Below are 13,280 nucleotides of genomic sequence, written 5' to 3'. Positions count from 1 at the left end.
AGCATTGCAGAGGGACCGACTTGTTCTGCAGGCCCTGCGCCTATGGGCTTCTCAAAGTAATTGTGCTGCTGCTGCACCAAGAAGCAAGGAGTGGAAGTCGCAGAAAAATGCAAAGAAACCGTAAGATGTACTGGCCAGATCACCTGTGTGCACAATGGAATCACCACAGAAGGCATGAAGCCTGCCCAGAGTGGCAGGAGCTCTATATTGCCAGGCTGGAGTGCAATGGCACGATCCGAGCTCACTGCAACTTCCGTTTTCTGGTTTCAAGCAATTCTCCTGCCTCATCCTCTGGAGTAGCTGGGACTACAGGCATGCACCACCATGCCCGGCTAATTTTTTATTTTTATTTTTGTATTTTTATTAGAGACGGGGTTTCACCATGTTGGCCAGGATAGTCTCGCTCTCTTGACCTCATGATCTGCCCGCCTTAGCCTCCCAAAGTGCTGGGATTACAGGCATGAGCCACCGCACCCGGCCCTTCCCATATCTAGTTTAAACAAATCATAGGTACCCTTACAACAGAGACCAAGGAAAACAATCAGGAATAAAAACAACCTTAAAAGAAAGAGAACTAACTCAGGAAATAAAGGAGGATGTTTAAACGTTTTCCAATTATTATTATAACAATATTTAAGAAGTTATTACATTAAAAAATCAAGAACAAGATAGTATGCAAATGGCACAATCATGCCACATAAACGGAGTAAAGATAATAAGTAAATCAGTAAATTTAAAATGGTGCAATAGGGAACAAGAAAGTGTTCTTATAAAAATAAGATGGGCTTAAGTAAATTCAAGAGAAAGGTCAGACGATAAAACAAAAGAAGGCGTCCAAAAAGTAGGACAGAAAGACAGAGATAGAAGACATGAAAGAAAAGAAATATGAAAGACTTATCCAGGAGGTCCAGTCTACAGGTGTCCCAGATAGAGAAAGACAGAAATCAAAGAGGAAAAAAAGCATCAAATGGACAACAAAACAAAATTGCCCAAAAGTTAAAGATAGAAGTTTATAGATCAAAAGAATCTACCAAGCAAACAGGACGAGGGCTTTTAAAAGACCCAAACCTTTGCAAAATTTCAGAATCCTGGGAGGAAAAGGAAAGATCCTAAAACACACTAAAAAAGTATAGACCACGACCAAAGGGGATATATTCCTGGAATGGAAGAACTATTCAACATATGAAAATCAATCAGTGTGGCCTGGCTCAATGGCTCACATCTATAATCCTGGTACTTTGGAAGGCCAAGGTGGGCAGATCACTTGAGGTCAAGAGTTCAAGACCAGCCTGGCTTACATGGTGAAACCTCATCTCTACTAAAAATACAAAAACTTAGCCAAGTTTGGTGGCACACGCCTGTAATCCCAGCTACCTGGGAGGCTGAGGTGGGAGAATCATTTGAACCTGGGAGGTGGAGGTTGCAGCGAGCCAAGATTACGCCACTGCACTCCAGTCTGGGTGACAAAGTGAAACTCTGTCTCAAAAAAAAAAAAGAAAGAGAGAAAATTAAGCAATCGACGTAATATAAAACATTAACAGAATGAAAGGGAAAACTACATAATTATCTCAACTGATACAGAAAAAGCATGTGATGAAATTCAACATGTTTTCATGATAAAAACACTAAAAAATTAGAAACAGAAGGAAAGTACCTCAACATAATAAAAGCCATATATGAAAAAACCTCAGGGAATATCATACTCAATAGTAAAAGACTGAGTTTTTCCTCTAAGATCAGGAACAAGACAAGGATGCCTCCTTTCACCACTTCTATTCAACATAGTAATGAAAATCCTCACCAGAGTAATTAAGGAAGAAGAAATAAAAAGCATCCAAATTGGAAAGGAAGAAGCAAAATGATCTCTGTTCAGAGAGGATATGATTTTATATGTAGAAAACTAAAGATTCCACCAAAAAATTGTTAGCACTAGTAAACAAAATTTAGCAAAGATATAAAGTCTACACACAAAAATCGCATTTTATACACTAACATGCACAATCTAAAAATTAAAAAACTTCATTTATAATGGCACCAAAAATAATAAAATACTTAGGACTTAACCAAGGAGGTGAAAGATTTGTACAATGAAAATTCCAAATTATTGCTAAAACTAAAGAAGACATAAATAAATGGAAAGACATGCCCTGCTCATGGATTAGAAAACTTTATGCTGTTAAGGTGCCCATCCCACTCAAAGCAATTTACAGATTCACTTCCATTCCTACCAAAATCTAAAAGACATTTTTTGCAGAAACTAAAAATCCTATCCTGCAAATCATACAGAATCTCACGGGACCCTGAATAGCCAAAACAACTTTGAAAGAGAAGAACAAGGCCGGGTGCAGTGGTCTATGCCTGTAATCCCAGCACTTTGGGAGGCCAAGGCAGGCAGATACCTGAGGTCAGCAGTTTGAGACTAACCTGGCTAACATGGTGAAACCCCATCTCTATTATATATATATATATATATATATATATATATATATTTTTTTTTTTTAAATGGTGTGGCCATTTCTCAGCATAGAAATGCCACATGATCCAACAACCCCATCTCTATTATAAAAAAAAAAAAATGGTATGGCCATTTCTCAGCATAGAAATACCACATGATCCAACAATTTGTCTTTTGGGTATCCAAGTGAAAGCACAGACCTGAACACCCATGTTCATAGCTGCATTATTAATAATAGCCAAAAGGTGAAAGCAACCTAGTGTCCATTGACAGATGAATGGATAAACAAAATGTGCTAGGTATATCCACACAGTGAAATGTATTCAGCCTTAAGAGGGAAAGAAATTCTGACACATGCTACAACACGGATGAACCCTGAAGACATAGGCTAGGTGAAATAAGCCAGTCGAAAAAGGACAGATAGTGTATGATTCCACATATACAAGGTACCTAGAATAGGCAAATTCATAGAAACTAGAATGAGGATAGGTGGAGACTGATGACTACTCTCAGGCCCCTCCCACCTCCACCCATTCCCATGGGAGGCCCCTTGAACCAACCTAAATCTTTACTGGGTAGAGTTTGAGTTCAGGGTGATGAAAAAGTTGTAGAGATGGATGGTGGGCACAGTGGTTCACGCCTGTAATCCCAGCACTTTGGGAGGCTGAGGTAGGCGGATCATTTTAGGTCAGAAGTTCGAGACCAGCTTGACCAATGTGGTGAAACCCCATCTCTACTAAAAAAACACAAAATTAGCCGGAAGTTGGGGTGCACGTCTGTAGTCCCAGCTACTTATGAGACTGAGGCAGGAGAATCGCTTGAAGCTGGCAGGTGGAGGCTGCAGTGAGCCAAGACTGACAGCGACAACTGCACAGTATAATTTCAATGTATTTCATACATCTGAAAATGGTGAATTTTGTATTATGTATATTTTGTCACAATTAAAACACACAGGCCAGGTGTGGTGGCTCATGCCTGTATACTAGCCTTTAGGGAGGCCGAGGCAAAAGGATTGCTTGAGCTCAGGAGTTAGAGGCCAGCCTGGACAACACAGGGAGATCCCATCTGTATTTTTTAATGTAAAAAATAAAATAACACACAAACAGAATCTGTATGAGCCACACGTTTAAGTAACTGAATATCCTGTCTGTCCCCAACCCCCACAAGCCAAAGGCAGAAGGGCTTTATTCCACCAAAGAGTTTACACCAGACACAGCTGCCCACTGCAGCACCCTCCCAGGAAAAGCCCTTTTGTGTGTGGAGGAGGCAGAGGCCGAGGGTCTGTGCACATTTTTTATTTTACAGACAGGGTCTGGCTCTGTCTCCCAGGCGGGAGTGCAGTGAAGCGATCACGGCTCGTTGCAGCCTCGAACTACGGGGCTCCAGCGATCTCCTAACACAGCCTCCTGAGTAGCTGGGACTACCAGTGCACACCACCACGTCCAGCTAGTTTTTAAAATTTTTAGTAGAGAGAGGCTCTTGCCATATTGCCCAGGCTGGTCTCAAACTCCTGGTCCCAAATGACCCTGCCGCCTCCCGAAGCGTCATGACCACAGGAGGCACCGGCCGACCTCGGTGTGCACCGAGGAGCCACGCAGCCACCGCCACAATCCAGCTTTAGGACGTTTCCATCACCCCACTCAGCCTTCCTGTGCCCCTGGTTACTCATCTATAAACATAGATAATAAGCGCCTAGCCCTCTAGGCCGCCAGCACATTCTACCCATAATTATGATGCTCGATGCCACATGTTTCGGCTATTAACCTTTCCAAAGCGCAGCCCCGCCCCGGCGCAGCCCGCGTCCCCCTACGCAGAGACGCAGATCACGAGTGGGAGGTGTATCCCGGAGGCCCCGCCTCCCGCGCCCGCCCGCGCCCGGCCGCCTGCGATCTGGGAATCGGACCTCTCGCGGCGCCCTGGCAGCGGCGCGGGGTCGTTGCTCCGCGCTGGATTGGTGACGCCTGGGCCCCGCGGGCGCCTGCGCAGTGGTCCGAGCCGCGCTCGCGCCGAGGGTCTGCTAAGTGACCGCGGCTGCTCCACCGCGGACGCCGCGCCATGGCGGAAGAGGAGCTGGAGGCGCTGAGGAGGCAGAGGCTGGCCGAGCTGCAGGCCAAGCACGGGGTGAGCGCGCCGGCCCCCGCCGGGCGCGGTCCCCCGCGGGGCGCCGCCCTCGCCTGGGGTGGAGGGCGCGGCTCCGGGGCGGTGGCTCTGGGCGTCTCCCCGGGGACCCGGGTCCGCGACGCTGCCCCGGCGGCCTCGTGGCCGGCTCCGAGGTGGCCTCGCCGCTTTCCCGGACGCGAGGAGCCTGGGAGGCCGGTGGCGGGGGCCGCCACGTGCGGGACCTGCACGGGCGTGGGGCGGTGGGGTTTCCCGGCGTCCTGCCCGGCCTGACTCCACGCACAGTCTCTGCGCTTGGAGCCAGCAGCAGCCGGGCCGAATGCGGTGGATGTGACCCCGGTTCCGCCGACAGGCGTGGAGGGTCGCTGTGTTCTCGGTGCCGGGAGCGCGGCGCGTCCCGCCAGCGTGACAGGCCGGGAGGGGCCGCCCGGTGAGGCGTGTCTGAGAAAGAAAGGGACGGGGACTTTCGGGACGGAGGGCTTGGTCTCGCAGGACGCGTCTTTGAATTATCGGCGGCCCTAATATCGAGGCCCATGTTATTTTCCAGAAATTATTATTATTGTTTTTTTAGACGGAGTTTCGCTCTTGTTACCCAGGCTGGAGTGCAATGGCGCGATCTCGGCTCACCGCAACCTCCACCTCCTGGGTTCAGGCAATTCTCCTGCCTCGGCCTCCTGAGTAGCTGGGATTACAGGCACGCGCCACCATGCCCAGCTGATTTTTTGTATTTATGGTAGAGACGGGATTTCACCATGTTGACCAGGATGGTCTGGATCTCCTGACCTCGTGATCCACCCGCCTCGGCCTCCCAAAGTGCTGGGATTACAGGCTTGAGCCACCGCGCCCGGCCCCAGAAATTATTTCTACGCGTAAAACACGGTTTCGCAATTCAGGGAATTCCCCTCCCCGGGGTGCTCTGTATCCTAAAGCGTTCTGTGAGACTGTGATTTTAGACGGAAACAACAGAACCGTTCCTTCCCCCACCCTCTGTGAAATTTCTCTATGAAATTTATTTTTTTCCAGGATCCTGGCGATGCGGCACAACAGGAAGCAAAGCACAGGTATGAGCCGGAAACTGAACTTTTTGAAGGTGGTTTCCCCAAATGGGTTTCTTTTGCGTTCGCTATTTTGAACAGGTGACTCTTAGTTTTTTGTTTTGGCTGGAATGGTGATTTGGCCAAAGTCATTCGCAGGGAATCTTCATTATTGTTAGTTAAGTAAACACGTGTGCAGCGCCACATCGCAGCTTGTATTGCAATTACTGGTTGATGTTTCTCTGCTAAACTGTGAGTACCTTAAAATGAGCCTGATAATAGGCAGCTGTGGTAGTTTCCTCGCTTGTGGGACTGACCCGAGGCTAGTGCCTCACTTAGCCGGCCTCATTATTCTGTTTTACCCCAACACAGGGCAGAGCACCTGAGACAGATGCAGGTAATTGATTTGGTGGCAGGTTTATCGAATGAGTATGTGATTACCCTATCATGCTACCATTTTTTAAATTGTTGAAATAAAATTTCACCATCTCAGCCATTTTTAAGTGTGCTCTTCAGCAGCGTTCACACTCTGGAATGTTTTCATCTTGCAAAACTGAAACTGTAGCTACGGGAGAATTCTCCATTTCCCCTTCCCCACCTCCTACCACCTTCTAACTCCTCTCCAGCAAATATTGAGAGAGCACCTGTTCCGGGCCAGGCACAGTGCTGGGTCTGCAGAAATAGGCAAGGCAGGGGAGGGTTCAGGAGAAGGCAGATGGTAAGCATCTGGAGTAGTGATAGGAACGAAATACAGCGACCTGAATTTCAATGATTCTACTGTGTACATCTTTTCATTTTCATGTATCTACAATCAGGATGCCTTTCATAATGAATTGCTCTTGCCCCAGATTCTTCCAGCGGGGATTTACTTTTGCCTCTGCCATCACTTAAGTACATTTCTAATCTGAAACCACTGAAAGTTAAATTCTCTGCTTGAGGTTTTTTTTTCCTGACTCCTCTCTAGTAGTGTGGATTCAGACAGCAACCCTGTAAGACTGAACTTTTTTTTTTTTCTTTCCATCAGGACCAGATGCATGCAAGCTTTTGTACTGCCCCTTACTGCGTGGCAGATTTATTTCTTCTTTACCTTGTACTGAGAATGTTGCTCTTTGATACCCCAGTGGTGGAATCAACTCACTGAAGCCTCAAACTCCTGGGCTCAAGTGATCTTCCCACCTCAGCCTTCCGAGTAGCTGAGACTACAGGCGCGCACCACCATGCCTGGCTAATTGTTTTAAACTACGCTTTTAGAGATGGGCGTCTCACTATATCGTCTCAAACTCCTGGCTTCAAGTGATCATCCCACCTCAGCCTCCTAAGATACCCCAGTTTTGAGTGGAGGTCCCTATTACACCTCTCATTTATAGTTTTTTTTTTTTTTTTCTTTTTTAGAGATATATAAAACTATGGTGTATCTTACAATTGATGGCATCTTAGGGTTATGTGATAATAGTTTGTGGCAGGTCAGGTGTGGTGACTGAAGCCTATAGACCCAGCTACTTAGGAGGCCAAGGTAAAAGGATCACTTGAACACAGGAATTTGAGTTGATCCTAGCTGCAGTGAGCTGTGATTGCACCACTGCACTCCTGCATGAACAACAGAGTGAGATCCCCCTTTTTTTTTTTTTTTTTTTTTGAGAGATGGAGTCTTGCTCTGTCACCCAGGCTGGAGTGCAGTGGCGCAGTCTTGGTTCATTGCAACCTCCACCCCTCCACCTCTGAGGTTCAAGCGATTTTCCTGCCTCAGCCTCCCAAGTAGCTGGGATTGTAGGCGAACAGGCACCCACCACCATGCCCAGCTAATTTTGTATTTTTAGTAGACACAAGGTTTCACCATGTTGACCAGGCTGGTCTTGAACTCTGTACCCCAAGCGATCTGCCCACCTCGGCCTCCCGAAATGCTGAGATTATAGGTGTGAGCCACCACACCCAGCCTAGATCCCATCTCTTAAAAAAGTTTGTGGCATGGCTGAAATATTCAAACCATAAAGAAGTGGCCTATGGACATGAGCTTTAAGCCACATTCCATGAACCCAAGGGCCTCTGAGCTGGTAGTGGTTAGTGGGCACAGCCAGCCCCAGCTCTCCCTCTGTTCAGCCAAAGCATCTGTGCTCATTTGTTTTTAGATTCCTTAAAGGACTTCATTTGAAAGAAACTTGAAGTCATGGGACCACTGTCCTGTGAACATGTGCTACTTTCTATTTGGGTAGGTGGGAAGAAGCGAGGATAGTTGCAGAGTTATAATTTCATTCCCCTTTCCCACCCAGAAAAGTAGAACTGTCTTAAAACATGAACTCTGGCTGTAGCTTGGCCAGTTACCTATGTCCCTTGAGCGTAGCCTCCTGGATCTCAGCTTTAGCTCTAAGAAAATTACATAGAATAGTCACATGGTCCTTTTTTTTTTTTTGAGATGGAGTTTCGCTCTTGTTACCCAGGCTGGAGTGCAATGGCGCGATCTCGGCTCACCACAACCTCCGCCTCCTGGGTTCAGGCAATTCTCCTGCCTCAGCCTCCTGAGTAGCTGGGATTACAGGCACGTGCCACCATGCCCAGCTAATTTTTTGTATTTTTAGTAGAGAGGGGGTTTCACCATGTTGACCGGGATGGTCTCGATCTCTTGACCTCGTGATCCACCCGCCTCGACCTCCCAAAGTGCTGGGATTACAGGCTTGAGCCACCGCGCCCGGCCCACATGGTCCTTTTAATTGCCTGAAATCCCACTATAAATTTCTAGCACCTGTCACGCGATAGTACTTAAGAAATGTTGGTGATAGTGTTTGAACTGAGACTCCACTCTGATGAAAACTGTAAACCTCACCTTCCAGCCTGGTAGGGTCTCACCTGTGTAATATAAAGCTGATTCTTTAAGGGCAAAAGTAGATTCTACTGGAATGTAGCTACAGCCTGGTATACAGCAACTACCATAACACAGCGGTACACACGGGGCCCATGTGGAGACACATACTGGATGAGTTCTTTTTTGTATGTTCCATGGGAATGCCGACAGCTTTGTTCTAATTGTTCTTGACCTATGTTTTTGTTGTAGGGAAGCAGAAATGAGAAACAGTATCTTAGCCCAAGTACTGGATCAGTCAGCCCGGGCCAGGTGTAAGCATCTTTGATTTTATTTCCATAAAGTTGGCTTGAGTTAGTTGAATGGGGTGATTATATGCCATAGTCACTATCTCTAGATGAAATATTTGTTTAGGCTGCAAACACTAGAGATTTGTAGGAAGTGTGACGTTTATAAACTTCACACAGAGAAACTGTACTTTAATCCCTATTAAAAGGACCAGTCACTTCTCTTACTAAAGGATTTATAGGAAACAACTCCTAGGGCCAATCACAAAATGTTGCTAGTAGTTGACACGGGTGATGGGGACTAGGGGCTTTTGGTGTGTATTGTCAGTTTTGGTTGTTCAGAGTTGTTCATCATAAAAACCAAAATCTGTAGAAAGAAAATAAAATGAGCCAATCAGAATGAACTGGTATCTTCCGTATTTCCCCTGGAGGCTTCCAGTTAGAGTGTAGAAGAGGCAGCCAGTTGGATGACCATCATTATGTATGTGTAATAGATAAACCACTTTCCAGAGGGCAGTCGTATATTTAAGAAACACGAAGCATGGTGCTTAGAATCTGAGAACCCAAGTTTAATTTTGGCTGGGCCACTACCCCATGTAGGCCATGTGGAGATGGGCATGGCTGAACTTCAGTTTTCTCATTAAAGAGGCATAACAATACTGTCTCGCCCTACCTACTTTACTGGTTGAGAGACAAGCTTGTGAAGTACTTTGGAAATAGTGCAGAGTTTTCAGGTATAATAAATTTAAGTGCATTTGATTGTAATGGCTTCTTTGCATATGTATTTTTTCTTTTTAGTAAGTAACTTGGCACTTGTAAAGCCTGAAAAAACTAAAGCAGTAGAGAATTACCTTATACAGATGGCAAGATATGGACAAATAAGTGAGAAGGTAAGCTTAGACTGCCTTGAGGATCTTTACCTACTGTTACCGCTTTTATGAAAACATGACTTCAAAAGGTCAGCTTCGTCTTCACTGGATTACAGAATCCTTGCTGACTCTTAGAAGAAATTGTTGCAGGAGACAATAGTCATACCTACCATAAAAGAGAATTACCTTTCCTAAATTCTTCTGCTTCGTTCCTTTCCTCATGTTGCTCTGGAACCTTGTTGGTGTCTGTATGACCCAATGACTGTAGGGTCAGCTAGCTTCAATTGCTACACTGGAAACAAGGTCTGTCAGTAACGCCAATTAAAGTACTACCAGTGTAAGTAGAAATCAGGTGTGTTTTGCAGATGAGAATGTGCTAAGATCCCTTGGTTATGTTCTGGGTGTTGCTGTAATGCCTTGAGGGGTATGTTCCAGCAAACCTGACCTTTGAGATCCAGAGGAGCCCCACCTGCCCTGAGAAGCCCCTACCATGGCCTACCTGAATCAGCCCTGTTCCCTAAATCCCCCACACTTGTATATATTTTTACTAGAGATGGGGTTGCACCATGTATGGTGAATGCATGTATTAGTTGTGGGAGAGCTGGTTGGGTTGATCTTTTTCGAGTGTGACTTACCTCCTTCAAGGGGATGTTTAAGATTCTCAGGCAGAAGTGATGTGTCTGTATTCCTGACACCAAACATGCTAGTGATAATAAAGGTGTTCTTAAATATCTGTTAGCTTTCAGTTTTCCTGAGGAAGCGACTTTATGGATACTTCCCCCTCCTCAAATGAGGAATAGCAGAGCAAATTTTATTTGGAACTTAAACCAATAGTTATAACCAATAGTTTCAACCTCCTGCCCCACCACTCCTTCAGTCCTGAGCTCTTTCCCCATACTGCAAAAAGACTACAAGGAAATATTTGTTTAAAGTACTGTTTGTTTTTTTAATCCTTTTCTGGTTCTCCTAGGTATCAGAACAAGGTTTAATAGAAATCCTTAAAAAAGTAAGCCAGCAAACAGAAAAGACAACAACAGTGAAAGTAAGTGTCCCCAGATGCTCATGGCAAATGACAAGATGGATCCTCTAAAGATTTATGTTGAATATACGTCTGCCACAACATGTTTTTTAGCCCAGGGACGTTTTCATTTTGTAACACGTGAAAGTTTGGGGAGAAAGGCTGAAACTGTTGGGGGAGGGTTCCAGTTTTCTAAAGGCTGTTGACTCCATTCCCATCCTTTTAGTTCACGTTAAGTTGCTTTAAAGACACAAATGTCTTGCTAAAATGGGTAGAAATTTTCTTTTCTTAGAAAATTTGAGTTATGCTTTTAGAAATGTTCTGACACTCATTTAATTTTCCCCCTAGTTCAACAGAAGAAAGGTAATGGACTCTGATGAAGATGACGATTATTGAACTAAAAGTGCTTACAGACTAGAACTTAACAGAACAATTCTAGGACAGAAGTTAAGATCTGATTATTTACTTTGTTTATTGTCTATAGGCCTTTAAAAAAATAAACTTGTTATGCAAAAAAAAAACATTTGGGTAAGTTGTTTTAGTATCATAGCCAAGTGGCCAGATCTGTGTTTTGAATTTTTCCCCTTCCTACCAGAAGCTTTTAACCACGTGTACCAGCATGAATATATCCTTTGCAAAGGTGCCATGAGTATTAAATAGCGAAAGTGTCCGTGTGTCCATGATGGAAACAAGCTGCTCCAGCACTCTTCAGGAAGAAAAACATAGCAGCCACCAGTAACGGGGGAATTAAAACCCGTGGATCGGACTAAATCCGGTTCAACATCTGAGCACATCTGATATTCTAAGACCTAGGTTCTGAAAGCAGGTAAGCTGTTTCTCTTCCTACAGATAGTACTTCCACTTTATGTAAGAAAATTCCTAGCTTTGCCAGGCGCAGTGGCTCATACCTGTAATCCCAGCACTTTGGGAGGCTGAGGCTGAGGCTGATGGGTCATTTGAGGTTGGGCGTTCGAGACCAGCCTTGCCAACATTGTGAAACCCCTTATGGAGTAAAAATATAAAACCAAGCTGGGTGTAGTGACGCATACCTGTAACCCTAGCTACTCGGGAGGCTGAGGCAGAACAATCACTTGAACCCAGGAGGCAGGGGTTGCAGTGAGTCAAGACCGCACCACTGCATTCTAACCTGGGTGACTCCATCTCAAAAAAATAAAATACCTCCTAGCTTTGATTTTATTTATAATCTGTTTTTCAGAGGCAATGAAATTAACAATACCACTCCCAAAATAACTATAGAGTGATATGACTGAAAAGTAATGACCAAAATAGACATGTTGGTAATACTACTTCAGTAATATGTTTGTAAGAGAAATGACTTCTAATGATTCCAAGTCCATTTGAGACAGTTCAGCATTTAAACATTTCAGTAACATCACTGATAGTGTTGCAGGTGACTTAAAGCAAATGTTCTCTCTCATGTTGTGCTTTCTTTCCACTAGGTTATGAAAACCTGCACTCATAAATTACCATTTTCAGAGACGGAGACTTGCTGTGTTGCTGAGGCTGGCCTCAAACTCCTGAGCTCAAGTGATCTTCCCACCTCAGCCTCCCACGTGGCTGAGATTGTAGGTACAAGCCACTGCTCATATATTTAAATCATAAACTTAACCATCAGCCAGCTCTTTGGTGTAACTTTTTAAATGTCATAGTCCTGTGAGAACTCGCACAGGAGTAAACTGATAACATTTAACAAGGTGAATGGGACTAGTAGAAAATTGAAGGGAAATGTGGTTTGCAAACCCCAGTCTGTTAGTCAGGATATTACTGATACATGTTTAAACTGGACATTCTACTGTATTTGAAATTTGCATTTATTGTCAGTGAAGAAAGTTAGAATAATATCTAACATTCTAAATAGGTAGAACCATTAAGAATATCAACATCTGCCGGGCGCGGTGGCTCAAGCCTGTAATCCCAGCACTTTGGGAGGCCGAGGCGGGTGGATCACGAGGTCGAGAGATCGAGACCATCCTGGTCAACATGGTGAAACCCCGTCTCTACTAAAAGTGCAAAAAATTAGCTGGGCATGGTGGCACGTGCCTGTAATCCCAGCTACTCAGGAGGCTGAGGCAGGAGAATTGCCTGAGCCCAGGAGGCGGAGGTTGTGGTGAGCCGAGATCGCGCCATTGCACTCCAGCCTGGGTAACAAGGGCGAAACTCCGTCTCAAAAAAAAAAAAAAAAAAAAAGAATATCAACATCTTTTTAAAGGAACAGCAATCATAAGATGAAATCTGGTTAGAAATTTTTTGTCAGGGTAAACTGGTAATTTAAAAAGACAAATTTGGTAAGGAATTTTGAAAAAATTCCAATTACAGGTAAATTTTGCTTTAGACTTCATTTACATAAAAATGCTAGGGGGATGTGAGCCAGTTCTCTGCAAGTTCTGTTCTGTGCTTTCTCTCAAAGAATAACCACTGTCCTAATGGCAGCTACTCAGTGTGTTTAAAGATGGTCAGATTCTTGTCCTTCAGACACCTGAGAATGAAAAGTGGTTCTGTACACAAAGGGAGAGGCTCCTGGCAGCAGCAAGAGGCTGGAGTACATTTAGGGAGCAGAGAGTGGTTCTAAACTTAGTTAAATCAGTGAACTTGCACTACTTTGAATTCAGAACTTTTCTTCACAAAATGGTAAGGGCATTAACAGTTTCTAAACTGTCATGTCAAGTTTTGAGTAGCAGTTGGAA

The 13,280-nt window shown here is 44.8% G+C and overlaps 1 protein-coding gene across 1 annotated transcript; it reads left to right on the top strand.

The window, feature by feature from the left end:
- The first annotated feature begins 4,310 nt into the window (after positions 1 to 4,310).
- On the top strand, positions 4,311 to 11,098 carry PDCD5 (programmed cell death 5). Its single transcript, XM_003937312.4, has 6 exons — positions 4,311 to 4,576; positions 5,597 to 5,634; positions 8,654 to 8,715; positions 9,487 to 9,578; positions 10,528 to 10,599; positions 10,924 to 11,098. Exons 1-6 carry the CDS (start codon positions 4,511 to 4,513, stop codon positions 10,969 to 10,971), a joined length of 378 nt encoding a protein of 125 aa, XP_003937361.1. The 5' UTR covers positions 4,311 to 4,510; the 3' UTR covers positions 10,972 to 11,098.
- Positions 11,099 to 13,280: the final 2,182 nt, after the last annotated feature.

The sequence above is a fragment of the Saimiri boliviensis genome, chromosome 14 (genome assembly GCF_048565385.1).
Source record: "Saimiri boliviensis isolate mSaiBol1 chromosome 14, mSaiBol1.pri, whole genome shotgun sequence".
NCBI lineage: Eukaryota > Metazoa > Chordata > Mammalia > Primates > Cebidae > Saimiri > Saimiri boliviensis.
This window is presented reverse-complemented; position numbering and strand designations above follow the sequence as displayed.

What these genes read in the sequence shown, in the direction of transcription:
- PDCD5 (XM_003937312.4), top strand. Translation starts at nt 4,511, where the DNA reads ATGGCGGAAGAGGAGCTGGAGGCGCTGAGGAGGCAGAGGCTGGCCGAG. An exon ending in TCAGTCAGCCCGGGCCAGGT is followed by an intron (nt 8,716 to 9,486) that starts GTAAGCATCTTT and finishes TTTTCTTTTTAG; the next exon opens with TAAGTAACTTGGCACTTGTA. An exon ending in ATGGACAAATAAGTGAGAAG is followed by an intron (nt 9,579 to 10,527) that starts GTAAGCTTAGAC and finishes TGGTTCTCCTAG; the next exon opens with GTATCAGAACAAGGTTTAAT.